Here is a 22848-nt window from a genome sequence, read left to right on the forward strand (position 1 = left end):
TAATTTCTCTCCTCAGCTAAATTAAAAGCTTCTTAAAGCCACACACTGAAAGTTATACTTTATATTCTCCATACTTTGAAGGACACGTAGCAGATACTCAAAAATACTTCGGTTTTCAATACTGGAAATATTTTTATTAGAAAAGTGTTTTATAAAAGGCATGTTTTCATAGGTAGATGGAAAATTCACTATTCAAATCTGAACAGTAACTAATATACATGACTTCTGGTTCAGAATTACCAGTATAAGATACTGCCACTCACTGATAACATATTCTAACCAAAGAATTTTTCAAAATGGTCAATAATGCTCAGAAAAGTTCAAATTTTCCAGCCTAAACAAAGAGCTTGCTAAAGCTGCCTTAGAGCAAGAAAAGATTAATAGAACCAAACTAGAGAGTGAAAAATGTCAAGCAGAAATCATGATAACTCAGGAAAAAAGTCATTTATTTATTTAAATGTAAAAATGTATTGATGTGTGATACTGAGGCATATACCCTGGAATACAAATTAAGAACATGTAAATTTATGGGGCACCTGGGTGGCTCAGTCAGTTAAGTGTCAGACTCGGTTTTTGGCTCAGGTCACGATCTCGTGGTTCATGAGTTCAAGCCCTGCGTGAGGATCCATGCTGATGGTGCAGAGCCTGCTGGGATCCTCTTCCTCTCCCTCTCTCTCTGTCCCTCCCCTGCTCATGCTCTCTCCCTCCAAAATAAAGTTTAAAAATTAAAAAAAAAAACAAAAAACACATAAATCTGTCACATAGAGCCTAGAACATGTGCTCACCGCCCAAACTAACAAATAAAAGTCCTAGACAAAGTAAAAAGAGAATTCCTTAGCAGCCTAGGTATTTTAACGAAGATTAGGAAATACTCACTGAAGATTCAGGATCTGATAATTCATCCAATAATTTCCTTGCATCCACCACTGCTTGATAGAGTCTCAAATTTTTGCCATCAGAAGCAACAAAGCAAGCACTTGCAGAATTGCAATACGTGCCTAAAGAAAGTAAATGCTCTGCATTATATTATGTGGTTTATTTTTATTTTTGGCTGAAGTAGGAGAAACTTATATTCACACTTTTCTTTTTAGGCAGAACCATAGTCAGAATCATAATTAAACAGATAAAATTAATGGATATAAAATTATTAACAAAAGAATTCAATAGAAAATAGGTGATGAGAGGGGAAAAAATTAAAAACAAATTTTTGAACAAACTTCTGGAAATTCTAAACATAAGTTCTAAAAATCCTTCTACTAATGACAAATGTAAATCATTTTATGTATTAAAAATAAGTTTAAAAGCTCTTATTAATTTCACAATTAAAATGAACACTTACCAAGACAATAGCTGGGAATAAGAGTCGGAAGCCAAGCAACATTAGAGAAGGCTGATGTATGTAAAGAGTTAATTCGAGCCAATTCTGATACTCCTCCAGTGTAGGACAAAGGTCCTATTGGGTCTACACGCCACAGAATAAGTTCACTATATATTGCATTTGGGTCATGAAATGTACGCGTCGCTGCATTTCTAAGAGGTTGTTTTGAGGAACCTTTTATATGTCTTATGGGATCCATTAGTCTACTTAACTTATTGTCTGAGTCCCACTGACAGTCCAACTCAGGAGTCAGCAGAGCATTATGATGTGAAGATGTCAGTAACAACGGCAAAACTGAATGACATGCCAAGTCATTGAGGTGAAATCGATGGCCACAGTATCTAAATTTGTGAGATACAGTCAGAACAGTGGTAAAGGCAGACTTATCTGCAAAAGTGACTGCCCATTGATTTAAAGAACCATCTATGTGTTTAGAGACCATCATTACTGTGGGAGCTAAAATGTTCATATTTGTACTGTGTGATCTAGAGTATGGTTGTGATCCATGAGGACTGCCTACAGCCATCATCTCATGGTGTAACAGGGTGTGGGGAGGATCTTTTGTAGCATTTATACAGGCATACATCATGATATTTTTACTAAGAGAGCTTGCATCACCAGACGGAAATGCTACAGGAATCCGAGAAGAGAAAGAAACCTGAAAAACACAATAATATGATTCAATGTAAGTAGTTTTACGCCTCTCAAAAAGTCTTCCAAAAATACTTCCATTTTCAAAATGTCAAATCTCAGTTTCCTAGCAAAAACTATCATTTTCAACCTCTTTATGGTCTAATGCCTTGCCTCTATTTATGTAATATCATATCTCTATTCACAGCCTAAGAGAAGCTTGAAGAAAAAAAGTTCAAGTGCCTTGCTTGTACAGCTGAATGACCACAACCACAACTCTAAATAGAAATGAAGTTCAGGAAGATAACAGAAAAAGGTAGCTAGATTTAGTTAATAAAACTGGGGGGAGGGGCGCTCATCCTGAGTCACATTTTTAGGGTAGTTTCTTAAGTTTATTCAAAACATTGTGAAATCCTAGGGGGAAAAAAACCCCAACACATATATATTCAAATAGTCCATATGACATTTCAAAGCCCAATTCGCTTTACTTTGAATTAACCAGGTTTATTAAATTTGTGGTCATTGATCCCCCCCTTGGTGACAAGAACAAGTATTCTCTTCTCAGTTGCTTCTCAAAACAAATCTTTTGAGTATTTCTGAAAAGATGGTTCATCTGAATAGTATCTTTATTTTTAAGAAATGTAATAATTGCTTCATCAGTAAAATATACCTGGACTTGTCTAAATATTCCAGGATTATATTCATCCAAATACTTTACATGCCACACTAGGAAGGTACCATCTACAGGGTGTATAGTAAAAAGCATGTCAGGATTCTTATTCCATTCAGTTAGCAGCATTTCAATCTTCCGATCAAGCAGGACCGTGGGCAGTGGCATTGGTACACTGGGTCGTGAAAAGGTTCTAGGACTTCCCTCTCTTTCTCCATCTTCATGTTCTGATGATCCTGTACCTGCCTCAGATTCTCTATCCAGGGATAATTCTGAATCAGAAAATAAATTTATCAGAAAACACTAATTTATCAGCATATACTAATAATACTATAAAAATTCATCTACATACTCGACTATGTATGCTGTGTATAACATAGCAAACTATCTTTAGAAACTATAAATTCTTTTTCCAGTTTATGGCTGGGGGAGGCAGGGGTAGAAAAAAACAAAGAAGGAAAACATTTTCTAGTCTTAACTGAAATTTACTATTATTTCTTACTTTTAAAGAAATCAAATTTTCATTCATACCATCATTATTACCATTAGCAAAACATGTTCCCCAAAAAAGAAAATGGCTTCCAACGGTTTACATTACTCAAAGCAATATATGTATAGCAAAGCATACAGAGCTAGATAGCAGATAGTCAGTAAATATTAATGTAATGAACAGAAAAGTAAAAAAAGAAGAGCAGGAAGGAAGGATTATAAGCTAAAAGTGGTATCACACAAAGCTGTTAACTTGCCAAAAAGAAAAATCTGAAGATGGAATACTAACCATGGTCTAGTTTCATATGCAAACCCCTCTCTCTTTCCTCCTGTGAACGTTCCTCATCTTCTCTATCTCCTTCGTCACTTTCATGATCTACCTGCTTCTCAGAAAGTTTTCGTAATTGCTGCATAAATACTTCAGTAGATGATGTAAAATGAAACTCCTTGTTGTTTAACCAATGAACCACAAAGCCCCCATTTCCATCATCAATGTTAAATACAGTGCCAACCAAGACATTTGGAATATCTGTGGGGAAAAAAAGGTAGGATTTCATCATGAATTTTTAATGTCTGTAAAAAGATTACCAAGTACTAATAAAGACTGTTCTATACTTATACTGAAAAGGTGCTAAACAAGTCAACTCTAGTAGGATTTGTAAAAACTTTAATTGAATTTAATGGTAAATGTAAATGCTAAGAATTAATGGGATAGACTTAAATTACTAATGGAATTAAATTACTAACTTAAAAATCAAATATACCAAATGCATGAACCTTTATTAAATCCTGGTTTCAGGATGGAGGAACAAAAAAATAAAACAGAAAAGCAGCCATAAAAGACATTTCTGAAATAACTGAGAATTTAAATTTATTTATTTAATGTTTATTTATTTATTTTGAGAGAAAAATAGAGCTCACATGTGAGTGGGATAACAGCAGAGAGAGAGAGAGAGAGAGAGAGAGAGAGAGAGAGAGAGAATCCCAAGCAGGCTCCACACTGTCAGCATAGAGCCCGATGTGGGACTCAAACTAACAAACCATGAGATCATGACATGGGCCAAAATCAAGGGTGGGACGCTTAACCAACTGAGCCACCCAGAAAACCCTAAAGAAATTTAAATTTAAATATGAACTGGGTATTAAAAATTATGGAATTACTTCTAATTTTCTTAGGCATAGTAATGACACTGTAATCATGTGAGAGAATTTCCTTATTATTAGGAGATACTTTCTGAAGTATGTAAGAGTGATGTGCCATAATTCACTTCGAAAAGATTAAGGATAAATTTCACTCAATATGTCACCCCCCTCTGACATATATATACTGAGAGAATAAAGCAACTGGGGCAAAATATTAGCTGTTATTGTTCTATGTAGAATACATGAGTATTCACTGTACTATTCTTCCAACTTTTCTAAATGTTTGAAACTAAAAAGTTGGAAGAATATAATGCTGAAGAAAAAAGGAAGACAAGCAAATTTCTAAGTACAGCAGGCTTCCTCTATTTGGAGTAACTGAAGTTCACAATATAGATTAGTTCATGTAAAATAGTATAACTTAAAAAATTAATCTCCTTAATCCCAATTCATATTGCAAATAACTGATTCTATAAAAAGCAAAACAAACAAAAACGACAAAAAAAAAAAAACCCACAAAACACTGTCCCCTATAAAGACATGAAAGTCTAACAATCCACAGGGTGGGGCACCTGGGTGGCTCAGTGTGTTGAGCATTGAACTCTTGATTTCAGCTAAGGTCATTATCCCAGGGTCATGATCCCCAGGGTGGTGGGATCGAGCCCCACGTCAGGCTCCATGCTGAACATGGAGCCCGCTTAAGATTTATTCTCTCTCAGGACGCCTGGGTGGCTCAGTCAGTTAAGCATCCGACTTGAGTTCAGACCATGATCTCTCAGTTCCTGAGTTTGAGCCTTCCATCAGGCTCTGTGCTGACAGCTCAGAGCCTGGATCCTGCTTCAGATTCTGTGTCTGTGTCTCTCTGTGCCCCTCTCCTGCTCTCTCTCTCTCTCTGTCAAAAATAAATAAACGTTAAAAAAAATTTTTTTTAAAGATTCACTCTCTTCCTCTGCCCTTCTCCCCCGCCATGCTCTAAGAAAATTAAATTAAATTTAAATTTAAAAACAAAAATAAAAGTAAAAATGCACAGGATATTCTGGTAGAGTCCTGTTAATAAGTACCAATGTTAAATAAAGTTTCGGGTTGTTCTATGTTTCTAATTCCTGGATGACAGTCCTGGTCTTCTGATAAAAATGAAATAAATCATATAAAACAGGACTTTTACATTTAGAATACTATAAAACAACACATCCCCTATGTACCTATGTAGTTTTCTTGCTAAAAATGTTTCACCTAAACCTTAACATAAATATTCAGACTGCAAGATGCTATGAAAGATAACAGAGATAACTTCTTTGTGACAGAAGAGATGTTTTTTGACAACTGAGAGGAACTATAGAATAGAGTTTAAAAGAAATGACAATCAAATGCATAAAATAATAATCTATACCTTAATATGAACTATATATTAAATATAATCTTATCCATGTTCCTTACATGTAATAACAGTATTGCAGTAATGGAGAAAAATCTATTAAAACCAAAAAACACTGCCACCTATTGCAAGCTATTGTGCTCTATTAGAAGACACATTTGAAACATTTAGGTAATGTCATAAAATATTTAGGGCATAAAGAATAACAACAGTGACAACTTTACTTTCAAATGGCTCAGCCAAAAATTAGGGAAGAGGAAGCAAAGATATACATCCATAGCAGAAGGGGAGAGTAAAAGCATACAAGATATTAATGGGGTATATGGGTATTCACTGAACTATGCTTTCAGCCTTAACATAAATTCAAAGTTTCCCGAAGGGCGCCTGGGTGGCTCAGTCAGTTAGTTGAGCATCTGACCTTGATTTCAGCTTAGGTCATGATCTGAAGGTTTGTGGGATCGAGCCCCAGGTTGGGCTTTGCACTGAAAGCGTGGAGCTGGCTCGGGATTCTCTCTCTCCCCATCTCTCTCTGTCCCTCACTTGCTCCCACTAGCGCTCTCTCTCTCTCTCAAAATAAACACACTTAAAATAAAAAAAAAAAAGTATCATGAAGAAAGGTGAAGAAGGGGAAGAGTCCTACAATACAAAATTATTTGCATTTAGTAATCAATTTGGTGAAACTAAGTGTTATATTTACATACAGTACCTGTAAATGCATGGTGTTAAATACTTTAACAAAATGATTTTTAAAAGAGTATGTACTAAGTAAAAATGGATAAAACTAGATAAAAGGTGAAGAGTATTTAATAAAGATGCTGAAAGACAAGGTCCAAGGGCTACAAGAACATATCCAGTACCTACACTCAAACAATGTGAGAGAATACCTATTCACAGGGAACAATTCTGTGATCCTATTCCATTTGATTAGGGTAGTATATACAGTTAAAAAGTCATCCTTTCTAATGTGTGTTGAATTTACTGCATACCATCACTAATTGCATTCTATTTGAAGTCAGATCTTCATCACAGTCAATGATTCAAAAAAAATTTTTTTAATGTTTATTTTTGAGAGAGAGAGAGACACAGAGTGCGAATGGGGGACAGTCAGACAGAGAGGGAGATGCAGAATCCAAAGTGGGCTCCAGGCTCCAAGCTGTCAGCACAGAGCCCAACGCAGGGCTTGAACTCACAAACAGTGAGATCAGACCTGAGCTGAAGTCGGCCGCTTAACCAACTGAGCCACCCAGGTGCCCCTACAGTCAATAATTCAAGATAAGTTTCCTTTAAAAAGGTTAAAAATTTACAAATATCTAAAACCAGTAACATTCTGAAAATAAGTTAATATTATAAAGATGATCTTAGAATACAATTAAGATGTGAGATCAGTAAGCAAAATAATGTTTAACCAGCTAGCAAAACACTATCCAAGAGAAATAATGCAAACCACAAATGCAAGGCACATAGGTAATTTTTATTTTAGTAACTGCATTATAAAAGGTAAAAGAAATAAACAATTTTAATATTTTATTTCACCCAATATACATAAAATATTATCATTTCAACAGGTAATCAATATGAAATAAAGATTTTACATTCTTTTATTGTACTAAGTCTTAGAAATCCAGTATGTATTTTACAGCATAACTCTAAATATGGGCTAGCCATAATTCAAGTGCTTAAAGAGCTACACATGGCTAGTGGCTACTGTACTGGACAGCACACATGCAGAGCCACTGTTAAAATGTGGGGGGGAGGGTCCTAAAGATCACCTTTTTTGGAACTGTGTTTACTAAATATCATGTCTATATAACCAGACATTTAAACTCCTCTAGGGCGCCTGGGTGGTTCAGGCAGTTAAACGTTAAGTGTCTGACTTCCATGATCTTACTGTCCATGGGTTTGAGGCCCGTGTCGTGCTCTGTGCTGACAGCTCAGAGCCTGGAGCCTCAGATTCTGTGTATTCCTCTCTCTCTCTGCCCCTCCCCTGTTCACGCTCTGTCTCTCTCTCTCAAAAATAAACATTAAAAAAAAACTTTTAAAAAATAAATTCTGCACTCTGAAGCAATATATCAATTTCCATTCCAATAAAATATGTAACTTTATACAAATGTAGTTAGTTCTACCAGCAATGTAATATGAAATTATCTATGGGCCTTCTCATATGATTTTCATGCACAAAGAAAATAATGCCCTTAAATAGAAGTTTTCAAACATGCTTTGGCCAACACAACTTGCCTCAAAAACACTTCTCAACCTCATAGCAGGAAATGGGCAAAAAGAAAATACCGAGGTTAGAAGAAAAAATATCTTTCCTTAGTGTAGGAGAAGAAAGTCTATGGGAGCAGAAAACAAGATACGCTGAAATATAAAGAAAACTATGTAAAAAATATATTTAGATTAAGTTACAAAGAAGAGTTGAGAAGATTAATAGTGAAAATATAAAAAGCAGGGAAATCACTCCAATTACACTGCTACCACTTGTGCTCCCAGGTTCAACTAAAGCTCGAATTTATGTAGAACCCTTGCTATATACTAGACAAACAGAGGTGTCCCAAAAATACTTATTTGAAGTTGTTTCCTAAGAATCACTTAGTCTCAATTTAACAAATGGCACTTTATATTATCTTCCTAATGAATTAAGAAGTATTTTTAAAGGAAACACGGAGTATTAACATAAAATATGGGAGTTCTAAAAGTAGTCTCACTTTTCTATTTATTTATCTCATTTCAGCATATTTATAGGAAATAAAGCTTTACTATTACTTACCTGTGGCAGGATTGATGCTTGCTGCAATGTGGAAATGACACAGTGCATTTGCATGGTGGGAAATGTGTCTCTGAACTTCATGTGTTGCCATCTGGTCAGGCATTAATTCTGTGTGAGTTACAAGAACAGAAGACCTCCTCTGTCCTTTTCTTAAATTTTTCAAATGGTGTATTGTCTAAAATAGAAAAATAATTGCTAAATCCAACTCTGAAAAGTCTAATAAATGCTGATCAAAGTATTTTTGATTATTAAGGATTTTATAATTTTCCTCTCTGTAAAATCTGAACACTTTAAAGGAAACTTTCTTAACTTCAACTGAAAAATTCTAATATATTCACCCCAGTTTTTGCAAATATTATAGTACAAGGCAGAATACAAGAGTACAAGGCAAAAATACTCATTATCTATAGAAATTTCTTTTTTTTTTTAATTTTTTTTAGTGTTTATTTATTTTTGAGAAAGACAGAGACAGAATGAAAGTGGGTTAGGGGCAGAGAGAGAGGGAGACACAGAATCAGAAGCAGGCTCCAGGTTCTGAGCTGTCAGCACAGAGCCCGATGTGGGGCTCAAACTCACGAACCATGAGATCATGACCTGAGCCAAAGTTGGTCGCTCAACCGACTGAGCCACCCAGGCGCCCCTATCTATAGGAATTTCTATTAAGATCAGGAGTCCCAGGGTGCATGGGTGGCTCAGTTAAGCAGCTGACTAGTGATTTCGGCTAATGTCATGATCTCATGGTTCATGGGATCAAGCCCTGCACCGGGCTCCACAATGACAGCACACAGCCTACTTGGGATTCTCTGTTTCCCTCTCCCTCTTTCCCTCCCTCTGCTAGCACACATGCTCTCTTCTCTCAAAATAAATAAGTAAACATTTTTTAAAGAGAAAAGATTAGGAGTCCCAAGTCTAGGGTTTTCAGGATATCCCACTACTGAGATAAAATTTACTAGTCAAAACAAAAAAAAAAAAATTCTGAATCTTCCTATCAGGAAGAAAAGTATTTCTCCCTAAAATTCTCACTTACAAGTACATGGTTACAGGCAAATCATATACAATCCTATTATAAAGAAAAAAAAATAGAGTACAAAAATACAGAATAAGGAGAATTTACTTAGGTAGGTGTAGCCAGGAAATATCTCACAAAAAGTGTTGACCTATGGGATTTGTTTAAATTGAGGTGTATCTATATGATAAAAATTCTCCACTAGCATCCTCAATCATCTGAACTATTTTATTTTACTTTATTTTTTAAAGTTTATTTTTAGGGGCACCTAAAGTGGCTCAGTAGGTTAAGCATCAGACTTTGGCTCAGGTGATGATCTCACAGTTCTTGAGTTCAAACCCCACGTCAGGCTCTGTGCTGACAGCTCAGAGCCTGAAGCCTGCTTCAGATTCTGTCTCCCTCTCTCTGCCCCTCCCCCACTCGCACTCTCTCTTTTAAAAATAAATAAAACATTTTTAAAAAATAAAATTTATTTTTATTTATTTTGAGAGAGAGAGTGCAAACAGGGGAGGGGCAGAGAGAGAGACAGACAGACAGAATCCCAAGCAGGCTCCTCCCTGTGCAGAGCCCCATATGGGGCTCAAACCCATGAACCACAGTATCATGACCTGAACGGAAATCAAGAGTCAGACGCTTAACTGAATAAGCCTCCCAGGTGCCCCTGAACTTTTTTAAAAAGAAAAGATCTCTACACCATAACCCCAATTCACAGTACTTCCTTATCCTATCACTTACCCAAACCCCAATACCATGATTTACAATAATTTCCAATTCTATTCCTTTGTTCTACACAGTTAAACAAAATGTGGTGTCCTCTCAATTCTTTCTGAATTAAAGTAATATATCTGGTCCTTCCTTTCAATTTCCACAACCTTTACCCCTTTTCATATGAAAAACAGTATCAGGTCTATGGTGTGTCCTCTATCTTATTATTTTAAATTATATTGGCAAGGCTGGTTGATTATTTTCTCCTAGGAACAAAATGTATAATTTAAGTATATAAAGAATTATATAGACCTTGCAATTAGGAGTTTCATATGAAAGGAGGTCAGAAAGCAAGGTAAGCTTATGGATCAGACAATTAAGCTTTTTCTGTTAAAAACAATTTTTAACTATTAATAACATTACTAAAAGGTTGCAAAAATTTGTCAAATTACTCATTACATATGTTTATATTTTTGCTTTTATTTTATGTAGCAATTAGTAATTCAATTTAACACCTGAAAAGCAATATATAAGGTAACATGGAGGTAGATACAAAGATGTCTCAAAGCACTTAGGCTCCAAAAGTTCATCTGTAATTTAAAGATAAAATGTTACATAGGTATATATAAATGACCACAAACATGCAGTAAATTAAGTACTTTGTCTTGTTAAATTTCAATAAATATTAAAACAAAATACAACTTTAACTGTTCTGACCTTTTAATTTCATTTATGTTTTGAATTGTGGAAGAAAAAAATGTATAAATACTGCCCAATCACAGATAGTATCAGAAGAAGCCTACTTTATATTAAACTTTTAAGAAGCACATCCTCAGTCTATCAAACCCCAGAAAATATTTCTGCTTGCTAAAACAGCAAAGCATTTTGGCTACACAACCATGAAACTGTTCATGTAAATACAAAATGTAAAAACATAATTAGTAATGTAGAGAGATGCTTATAACACATTAACTATAAAAAAGCAAGTTATAAAACCTTAGTGTATAATATTATCTCAATCTTGTAAATACAAAAAAAAAATACACATACACACATAACTGGAGTAACTGGATTATAAATTCCACATTTTCTCTAATTTTAAAATAACACATATTCTTTCTATAGTAAAAAGTCACATGGAAAAAGTAAGAAAATGTTAATAATCGAGGTTTGTTTTAATAAATTTCTGGTAATTTTCAAAAATGTGTTTATCTCATTTTTTTTCCTAGTCATAATGGACACAAAGTTTATATTACAAATAATCTAATTTTATAGGAAGCACTTTTATTTCATATATGTTGCATGTAAAAATTAGAAAAATTATTTCACTTTCCTAATATTAAGCCATAAAAATTATAAAGCAATTATACAAAAGTTGACTTGTGTTTAATATCTCACCGTCTTTATTCTTAAGAATCAAAATAGGCATTTTTAATTATAACACAAAAGTAAATTTTAATCCTCATAAACAAAAGCAAAACATTTTTTAATTACAACTAATTTCAGAGATCTTTATGCATTTTACTAATCAAAACTGCTTATCCCAATAGATTTTCATGTGACATGCAAAATGAAAAAATTAAAATTATACTATTCACCTGGACTACATGTTTAAGATCATTACTATTGTGTTGGGCTTTTAAGTGGCATAAAATGAGCAGTCTTACAAGCATAAAACAAATTAGTGAGAATTACTTATTATTAATTTCATCACTACATGTACCATGTGCACTATCTTCATTTTAGCTTATAAATTCCCATTAAACTCACATAACGTCAAAATTTATTTACCATTTTAAATAATACAGTACCTCAAGAGCATGCTGAATTCTGTCTTTGTGTCTTCCAGCATGAGTGAGGTTGCTGGCAACACTAGAAGTGGTAGTCTCACAAATCTGCTCACCCAAAAGACAATCTTCTGGTAATAAGGTTTCTGCCCAGAGTCGGCAGACACCATCATGGCATGAAGTTAATAACACATTACAGACAGAACCTCTAAAGACAAAGAGAAAGAAACAAATTCAGCGCCACTGATTAAATGCTATTAATATTTGGTTTTTCACAAATAAAAATAGCATCAGTGCACCAAGAGTAGTTATTTTTCCAGTAATGGTAATGGATTTACACAGGCTATTTCACAGTCTTACCCAATCCCATTTATTACCTGTTCATACCTGCAAGGTGGAAGGCTGAATATAGGGCTGCAATCAGTTACCATAAAATACAAAGAACCTAGCTATCCCTGACACCGTAACTCAATAAAATCATGTCTTGAACAGCTAAGCTAAATGACAGTATAGTATGCTTCCAATTGCTTAGAAATTACAGTGTATGGAGCAAAAGTGGTCAAAGAGCTTGAAATCATACACAGTACACTGTGAATGTGAACACCATAAAAACTAGGAAACAGTCTTGGCAAAGGAAACAGATGTTGATGCCCAATTATACACATGCTGCTTGACAACTGAGCTCTGCAGAAATATTAATATCTTCTAAACAAACAAACAGCAAGAGAAAACCTAATCATTGAAAATTACAGAATGACCATATTAAAACATCATTAACTGTAATTAAACTGTATGGCTTATGGGAGTACTTATATCATCTTGTATCATCCTTACCATCTCAAAGATTATAAACAGGTAACAAATGAGCATCTTCAAAATAAAACTTCAAGGATAATAACAATTTCAAACTATAAATCAACTTCCATTAAGTTAAAATAACCAAAAATGTTACAGCATCAAGCAGCTAAAGTGACTTAACTGTTCATTATAAAATAACAAAAAATCACTCTCCCTTTAAAAAAACATGCTTACACAGAATCTGACTCAAAGGAAGTATTTTGCAAATGTTTTCAATAGATGCAAATAAGCAGAATAAACTTTTTATTTAGATTTCAAAAATGTACGAATTCTCTTGGGGCACTTGGGTGACTTAGTCAGTTAAGCATCCAACTTCAAATCAGGTCATGATCTCACAGTTTCAGTTCGAGCCTCGCAATGGGCTCTGTGCTGACTGCTCAGAGCCTGGAGCCTGCTTCAGATTCTGTGTCTCCTGCTCTCTCTGACTTGCCCCTGTTCATGCTCGCTCTCTCTCTCTCTCTCTCTCTCTCTCTCAAAAATAAACATTTTTTAAAAAATGTATGAATTCTCCATTCACTGAACACCTCTATAATGTGTGCTATATTTCCCATCAGGTGTAAACAGTTCACAGATGAAATAACCTTCCTTCAAATATAAATACAGATTTCTAAGCAAGTTGTTTTATAACTATATATATGATACAGGAATCATTTGTATGAGCTGTTCTACAGTTTGTTTAATTTTCTAAATACCTTTCAGAGATGCTGAATAGTGACAAAAATTTATAATATTAAATTCTTTGAGAAGGCTCTGTACATGGCCCTAAGAAAAACCTAGATACTTTATTCACTGTGTATGATATGCTTTCCTACCATGTGTATTACTGACTGTTTACTACCATGTTTTATTTTTCTTCAAAGTGTGCTTTTCTGTTACCTGCAAACATTTCCTTCCTGGAATCTTTTACTACGGCTGCTACCACTAACAATATCAGCTAACACTGCCTAAGCACATACTACGTGCAAACACTTTCAATCAATATTTACATACACTAACACATTGAGTCTCACTACCACTCTCTGAGTTAGGTACTATTACCTACAGAGAAGAAAAGTGAGGTATAGAGAGCTTAAGAAATTTAGGCAAAAGCTCACAAAGCAAATAACAACAACAGGATTTGAATTCAGGCAGTTAACACCCAGAGCCTATGCTCTTCAATTTCACCAGTCAGTGCAGTAAAAAGACCTTTGTTTTCATTATTTTTACAAATACATAAGCAAACAAACCAAAGTTATAGGTAACGCATTTGTCTAACCTGGGCATATACTTGCTAGTTTTACGCCATGAAAAACCTGACACAGCTCGAGGATGTGCCAAATAAACAAAGGAAAACTGGGTAGACGCCTGTCTCCTTTTCACCTCATGATGATCCTGAGGTATAATTGAGGATTTCCAGCCAGTCATAGGATACCACACTTTCAAAAGACAATCATCCTGCAAAAATATATACGTCAATATAAAATTAATCTGAGTATATAAAACTCAAAACATAAGTGATCTGAAGAAACTTTAAGAATTAAGCTACGTATAAAAATTAACATGTAACCTTTATATAGTGCAAACTCAAATGTAAAATGATTACTCTAAAGAATACTTCTCTTGAAAAATAAATGGGCAGTTTGCTCATTATCAATCTCCTCTGCATAAGGGTGGTTTTCAAATAGAGACTGAAGCCAAATTCCCTCATTTAAATATTCAGGAGTCACAGTAGAGAAGATTCTGAAACCAGATGCCCTTGGATAAGATAAGAAAGGATAAGAAGGATGCCATGTCATCAGTCACTGTTATCATCCTTTCCTTTTTGAAGAGATCTGTAAGGGCAAAACCAATCCTTTTTAAATATGAACTGCTTTGGGGTGCCTGGGTGGCTCAGTCGGTTGAGCGTCTGACTTCAGCTCAGGTCATGATCTCACAGTCTGTGGGTTCGAGCCCCACATCTGGCTCTGTGCTGACAGCTTGGAGCCTGCTTCAGATTCTGTGTCTCCCTCTCTCTCTGCCCCTCCCCTGCTCATGCTGTCTCTCTCTGTCTCAAAAATAAATAAAAAACATTTTAAATAAATAAATGAATGAATAAATAAATAAATAAATAAATAAGAACTGCTTCTTAGACTCTAAGTTAGGAATCAGCAACCTTCCCTTGGGCCAGACAGTAAGCTTTGCAGACTACACAACCTCTAATACAGATTCTTTTTTTTTTTCTTACAACTCTTTAAAAATGTAAATACCACAATTTTCTGATCCCCACTCTAAACGAAGTGAAGGCATTTAGGAATCACCTCTATGCCCACTTAATAATATATTTACAAGCGTAACAATAGGCACTAACTTTACCATTTTACTTAGCTCTAAGAATTTTGTTAAAGGCCCAAATAATTTTCTTATTTAACAGAAACTATTTGCTTTATACTGCTTTATCCTCAATAGTGAATAGAGCCTTAAGGGAAATAATAAAATGATATATAATTCATGCAAAAATCTCACCCTAAGAAACAATGAAATTATGTATTCCTGGAACGTGTGCACAGGTCTAAATACTATCACCTGGACTAGACAAACATTTCTGGTTTTTTACCATCTTGGTACTCATTTTCAATTTATACTGCATAATGTAGATTTCTTTTTTTTTATTTTATTTTTTATTTTTATTTATTTTTGAGAGAGAGAGAGAGAGACAGAGTGTGAGGAGGGGAGGGGCAGAGAAAGAGGGAGACACAGAATCTGAAACAGGCTCCAGGCTCCGAGCTGTCAGCACAGAGCACAACATGGGGCTCAAAGTCACAAACCGCGAGATCACGACCTGAGCTGAAGTCGGACACTTAACTGACTGAGCCACCCAGGCACCCCTGTATATTTCTACTGAGGTATCATTTATTTGAGTATTTGAATGATACAGCAAATCTCATTAAGTGCTTAGTCTGAGACAAGCACTTAACAATGTACTCGTTCGTTGCTTTCCTCCAAGTACTTTTGTCAACTTAGCATCATTTTCACCTGATCAAATGTACTACATAATCTATAGCAGTGGTTTTAGGCCACATACCATAACAAAACAGAGACACCTCAGAGCCCCCTCAGGATTCATAAAAGGCAGAGCGCCTCCATGAGTAGGTGGCCCCTTTCTCCCATCCCACCAGCATGCCCTCACTCAAATTGAGCAGCCCACTGTCATCTATTACTGCCTAAAACTAAAACCACACAAAAGTGAATCACAAATCATTAACAGAAAGATAGCCAGAAAATTTCCAAATATCTGAAAACTAAACAAAACACTTTTAAATTACAAAGAAATTTTTTAAATATGTTGAACTGAATGAAAAGGATAGCAAAATATCAAAATTTGGGGGATGCAGCTACATTAGTGCTTAAAAGGAAATGTACTGCTTTAAATGCTTATATCAGAAAAGGAGAAAGGTCCCAAATCAATGCTCTAAGCTTCTACTTGAAGCATCATGTAAAGAAGAACAAAGTGGACCCCGAGTAAATAAATGTAATTGTAAGAAAGAATGGAAATCAATGAAATTAAATACAAAGAAAAGCTAGTGAAATCAATGAACCCAAAGCTACTTTTTGAAAATATCAATAAAACTGATAATAATCTATTTAGGGTGATCAAAAATGTTTAGAGAAAAACACAAATTACCATTATCAATCATGAAAGGAGGGACATGATTACAGATCTTATAAAAATTAAAAGAATAATGAGCGAATACTATGAACAATTTTTCCAAATAAATCCAACAATTTAGTCTAAATGGACAAATTTTTTGAATGACAATTTCAAAAATGAACAAAGAAACATAAAACCTGAATAGCTCTACAGCTCTGGATCAATTAAAATTGTTTAATTCAAAATTTGGAAACTTTCACCAAAACAAAAACAGAAACAAAAGAAAAACCCTAAAACTACAACCAAAACTCTAGGCCCATTGATGAATTTTACCAAATTTAGAGAATAAATAGCACCAGTTCTACATAAATTGTTGCATAAAATTGAGAAAAAGGTCTCACTGTATAAAACCAGTATTATTACCCAGATACCAAAACCAAAGACATAAGACAACTTTAAGGAACTATCTTTCATGAATATAGCAAGCCCAATCCAGCAAAATATTAAAAACAAAAATCATTATCAAGTGTTTATCTGAGCAAAGTGAATTTAACATTTAAAAATCAATCTTGGAAGATGGCGGCGTAGGAGGACACTGGGCTCACCGGCGTCCTGCTGATCACTTAGATTCCACCTACACCTGCCTAACTAACCCAGAAAACCACCAGAAGACTAGCAGAATGGAGTCTCCGGAGCCAAGCGCAGACGAGAAGCCCACGGAAGAGGGTAGGAAGGGCAGCGAGGCGGTGCGCGCTCCACGGACTGGCGGGAGGGAGCCAGGGCGGAGGGGCAGCCTGCCGGGCAAGCAGAGCCCCCGAGTCTGACTGGCAAAAGGGGAGGGACCGGACGGAGTGTGTTCCCACAGCAAGCGGGACTTAGCATCTGGGAGGTCATAAGTTAACAGCTCTGCTCGGAAAGCGGGAAGGCTGGAGGATAAAGGGAGGGAGGGTTGCTGAGCCCCGGGACGACAGAGCTCAGTTTGGCGGGTAACAAAGGTGCTCGCCAGCGCCATCTCCCTCGCCCATCCCCTAGCCAAAATCCCAAAGGGAACCAGTTCCTGCCAGGGAACTTCCTTGCTCCACGCAAACACCCAAGGCTGTGCTTCTGCGGAGCTACCCCTCTGGCAGCGGGTCTGACTCCCTCCCACTGCCACAGGGCCCCTCCTGAAGTGGATCACCAAAGGAGAAGAGAGCTAAGCCTGCCCCTCCTGCCCCCGTGCACCTTGCCTACCCACCCCAGCTAATACGCCAGATCCCCAGCACCACAAGCCTGGCAGTGTGCAAGTAGCCCAGATGGGCCACGCCACCCCACAGTGAATCCCGCCCCTAGGAGAGGGGAAGAGAAGGGACACACCAGTCTGACTGTGGCCCCAGCAGTGGGCTGGGGGCAGACATCAGGTCTGACTACGGTCCCACCCACCAACTCCAGTTATACACCACAGCACAGGGGAAGTGCCCTGCAGGTCCTCACCACTCCAGGGACTATCCAAAATGACCAAACGGAAGAATTCCCCTCAAAAGAATCTCCAGGAAATAACAACAGCCAATGAACTGATCAAAAGGATTTAAATAATATAACAGAAAGTGAATTTAGAATAATAGTCATAAAATTAATCGCTGGGCTTGAAAACAGTATAGAGGACAGCAAAGAATCTCTTGCTACAGAGATCAAGGGACTCAGGAACAGCCAGGAGGAGCTGAAAAACGCTTTAAACGAAATGCAAAATAAAATCGAAACGATGACGGCTCGGATTAAAGACGCAGAGGAGAGAATAGGTGAACTAGAAGATAAAGTTATGGAAAAAGAGGAAGCTGAGAAAAAGAGAGATAAAAAAATCCAGGAGTATGAGGGGAAAATTAGAGAACTAAGTGATAACACTAAAAAGAAATAATATACGCATAATTGGTATCCCAGAGGAGGAAGAGAGAGGGAAAGGTGCTGAAGGTGTACTTGAAGAAATTATAGCTGAGAACTTCCCTGAACTGGGAAAGGAAAAAGGCATTGAAATCCAAGAGGCACAGAGAACTCCCTTCAGACTTAACTTGAATCGATCTTCTGCATGACATATCATAGTGAAACTGGCAAAATACAAGGATAAAGAGAAAATTCTGAAAGCAGCAAGGGATAAACGTGCCCTAACATATAAAGGGAGACCTATAAGACTCGTGACTAATCTCTCTTTTGAAACTTGGCAGTCCAAAAAGGATTGCCACGAGATCTTCAATGTGCTGAACAGAAAAAATATGCAGCCGAGAATCCTTTATCCAGCAAGTCTGTCATTTAGAATAAAAGGAGAGATAAAGGTCTTCCCATATAAACAAAAACTGAAGGAATTTGTCACCACTAAACCAGCCCTACATGAGATCCTAGGGAGGATCCTGTGAGACAAAGTACCAGAGACATCGCTACAAGAATAAAACATACAGACATCACAATGACTCTAAACCCGTATCTTTCTATAATAACACTGAATGTAAATATATTAAATGCGCCAACCAAAAGACATAGGGTATCAGAATGGATAAAAAAACAAGACCCATCTATTTTCTGTCTACAAGAGACTCATTTTATATCTGAGGACACCTTTAGATTGAGAGTGAGGGGATGGAGAACTATTTATCATGCTACTGGAAGCCAAAAGAAAGCCGAAGTAGCCATACTTATATCAGACAAACTAGACTTTAAATTAAAGACTGTAACAAGAGATGAAGAAGGGCATTATATAATAATTACAGGGTCTATCCATCAGGAAGAGCTAACAATTATAAATGTCTATGCACCGAATACCGGAGCCCCCAAATATATAAAACAATTACTCATAAACATAAGCAACCTTATTGATAAGAATGTGGTAATTGCAGGGAACTTTAACACTCCACTTACAGAAATGGATAGATCATCTAGACACACGGTCAGTAAAGAAACAAGGGCCCTGAATGACACATTGGATCAGATGGACTTGACAGATAGATTTAGAACTCTGCATCCCAAAGCAACAGAATATACTTTCTTCTCAAGTGCACATGGAACATTCTCCAAGATAGATCATATACTGGGTCACAAAACAGCCCTTCATAAGTATACAAGAATTGAAATTATACCATGCATACTTTCAGACCACAATGCTATGAAGCTTGAAATCAACCACAGGAAAAAGTCTGGAAAACCTCCAAAAGCATGGAGGTTAAAGAACACCCTACTAAAGAATGAGTGGGTCAACCAGGCAATTAGAGAAGAAATTTAAAAATATATGGAAACAAACGAAAATGAAAATACAACAATCCAAACGCTTTGGGACGCAGTGAAGGCAGTCCTGAGAGGAAAATACATTGCAATCCAGGCCTATCTCAAGAAACAAGAAAAATCCCAAATACAAAATCTAATAGCACACCTAAAGGAAATAGAAGCAGAACAGCAAAGGCAGCCTAAGCCCAGCAGAAGAAGAGAAATAATAAAGATCAGAGAAGAAAAAAACAATATAGAATCTAAAAACACTGTAGAGCAGATCAACGAAACCAAGAGTTGGTTTTTTGAAAAAATAAACAAAATTGACAAACCTCTAGCCAGGCTTCTCAAAAAGAAAAGGGAGATGACCCAAATAGATAAAATCATGAATGAAAATGGAATTATTACAACCAATCCCTCAGAGATACAAGCAGTTATCAGGGAATACTATGAAAAATTATATGCCAACAAATTGGACAATCTGGAAGAAATGGACAAATTCCTAAACACCCACACTCTTCCAAAACTCAATCAGGAGGAAATAGAAAGCTTGAACAGACCCATAACCAGCGAAGAAATTGAATCGGTTATCAAAAATCTCCCAACAAATAAGAGTCCAGGACCAGATGGCTTCCCAGGGGAGTTCTACCAGACGTTTAAAGCAGAGATAATACCTATCCTTCTCAAGCTATTCCAAGAAATAGAAAGGGAAGGAAAACTTCCAGACTCATTCTATGAAGCCAGTATTACTTTGATTCCTAAACCAGACAGAGACCCAGTAAAAAAAGAGAAATACAGGCCAATATCCCTGATGAATATGGATGCAAAAATTCTCAATAAGATACTAGCAAATCGAATTCAACAGCATATAAAAAGAATTATTCACCATGATCAAGTGGGATTCATTCCTGGGATGCAGGGCTGGTTCAACATTCGCAAATCAATCCACGTGATACATCACATTAATAAAAGAAAAGATAAGAACCATATGATCCTGTCAATCGATGCAGAAAAGGCCTTTGAACAAAATCCAGCACCTTTCTTAATAAAAACCCTTGAGAAAGTCGGGATAGAAGGAACATACTTAAACATCATAAAAGCCATTTATGAAAAGCCCACAGTTAACATCATCCTCAATGGGGAAAAACTGAGAGCTTTTTCCCTGAGATCAGGAACACGACAGGGATGCCCACTCTCACCGCTGTTGTTTAACATAGTGTTGGAAGTTCTAGCATCAGCAATCAGACAACAAAAGGAAATCAAAGGCATCAAAATTGGCAAAGATGAAGTCAAGCTTTCGCTTTTTGCAGATGACATGATATTATACATGGAAAATCCAATAGACTCCACCAAAAGTCTGCCAGAACTGATACATGAATTCAGCAAAGTTGCAGGACACAAAATCAATGTACAGAAATCAGTTGCATTCTTATACACTAACAATGAAGCAACAGAAAGACAAATAAAGAAACTGATCCCATTCACAATTGCACCAAGAAGCATAAAATACCTAGGAATAAATCTAACCAAAGATGTAAAAGATCTGTATGCTGAAAACTATAGAAAGCTTATGAAGGATATTGAAGAAGATATAAAGAAATGGAAAGACATTCCCTGCTCATGGATTGGAAAAATAAATATTGTCAAAATGTCAATACTACCCAAAGCTATCTACACATTCAATGCAATCCCAATCAAAATTGCACCAGCATTCTTCTCAAAGCTAGAACAAGCAATCCTAAAATTCATATGGAACCACAAAAGGCCCCGAATAGCCAAAGTAATTTTGAAGAAGAAGACCAAAGCAGGAGGTATCACAATCCCAGACTGTAGCCTCTACTACAAAGCTGTCATCATCAAGACAGCATGGTATTGGCACAAAAACAGACACATAGACCAATGGAATAGAATAGAAACCCCAGAACTAGACCCACAAACGTATGGCCAACTCATCTTTGACAAAGCAGGAAAGAACATCCAATGGAAAAAAGTCTCTTTAACAAATGGTGCTGGGAGAACTGGACAGCAACATGCAGAAGGTTGAAGCTAGACCACTTTCTCACACCATTCACAAAAATAAACTCAAAATGGATAAAGGACCTGAATGTGAGACAGGAAACCATCAAAACCCTAGAGGAGAAAGCAGGAAAAGACCTCTCTGACCTCAGCCATAGCAATCTCTTACTCGACACATCCCCAAAGGCAAGGGAATTAAAGGCAAAAATGAATTACTGGGACCTTATGAAGATAAAAAGCTTCTGCACAGCAAAGGAAACAACCAACAAAACTAAAAGGCAACCAATGGAATGGGAAAAGATATTTGCAAATGACATATCGGACAAAGGGCTAGTATCCAAAATCTATAAAGAGCTCACCGAACTCCACACCCGAAAAACAAATAATCCAGTGAAGAAATGGGCAGAAAACATGAATAGACACTTCTCTAAAGAAGACATCTGGATGGCCAACAGGCACATGAAAAGATGCTCAACGTCGCTCCTTATCAGGGAAATACAAATCAAAACCACACTCAGATATCACCTCACGCCAGTCAGAGTGGCCAAAATGAAGAAATCAGGAGACTATAGATGCTACAGAGGATGTGGAGAAACGGGAACCCTCTTACACTGTTGGTGGGAATGCAAACTGGTGCAGCCACTCTGGAAAACAGTGTGGAGGTTCCTCAAAAAATTAAAAATAGACCTACCCTATGACCCAGCAATAGCACTGCTAGGAATTTACCCAAGGGATGCAGGAATACTGATGCACAGAGGCACTTGTACCCCAATGTTTATAGCAGCACTCTCAACAATAGCCAAATTATGGAAAGAGCCTAAATGTCCATCAACTGATGAATGGATAAAGAAATTGTGGTTTATATACACAATGGAGTACTACATGACAATGAGAAAGAACGAAATATGGCCCTTTGTAGCAACGTGGATGGAACTGGAGAGTGTGATGCTAAGTGAAATAAGCCATACAGAGAAAGACAGATACCATATGGTTTCACTCTTATGTGGATCCTAAGAAACTTAACAGAAACCCATGGGGGAGGGGAAAGAAAAAAAAAAAAAGAGGTTAGAGTGGGAGAGAGCCAAAGCCTAAGACACTCTTAAAAACTGAGAACAAACTGAGGGTTGATGGGGGGTGGGAGGGAGGGGAGGGTGGGTGATGGGTATTGAGGAGGGCACCTTTTGGGATGAGCACT

The 22848-nt window shown here is 36.6% G+C and overlaps 1 protein-coding gene across 3 annotated transcripts in view; it reads right to left on the reverse strand.

The window, feature by feature from the left end:
* The window catches only part of DMXL2 (Dmx like 2), a 152411-nt gene that overhangs the window by 76116 nt on the left and 53447 nt on the right, over positions 1–22848 (reverse strand). For all 3 annotated transcript variants that reach the window (XM_049613614.1, XM_049613613.1, XM_049613616.1), the window contains 7 exons: positions 14061–14239; positions 11972–12155; positions 8450–8624; positions 3457–3696; positions 2679–2950; positions 1340–2036; positions 877–998 (listed from right to left, as the gene is read on the reverse strand). In XM_049613614.1, coding sequence (XP_049469571.1) covers positions 877–998; positions 1340–2036; positions 2679–2950; positions 3457–3696; positions 8450–8624; positions 11972–12155; positions 14061–14239 — 1869 coding nt within the window. The remainder of the gene's footprint in view (positions 1–876; positions 999–1339; positions 2037–2678; positions 2951–3456; positions 3697–8449; positions 8625–11971; positions 12156–14060; positions 14240–22848) is intronic.

This window comes from Panthera uncia (genome assembly GCF_023721935.1).
Source record: "Panthera uncia isolate 11264 chromosome B3 unlocalized genomic scaffold, Puncia_PCG_1.0 HiC_scaffold_1, whole genome shotgun sequence".
In the NCBI taxonomy this organism is placed as follows: domain Eukaryota; kingdom Metazoa; phylum Chordata; class Mammalia; order Carnivora; family Felidae; genus Panthera; species Panthera uncia.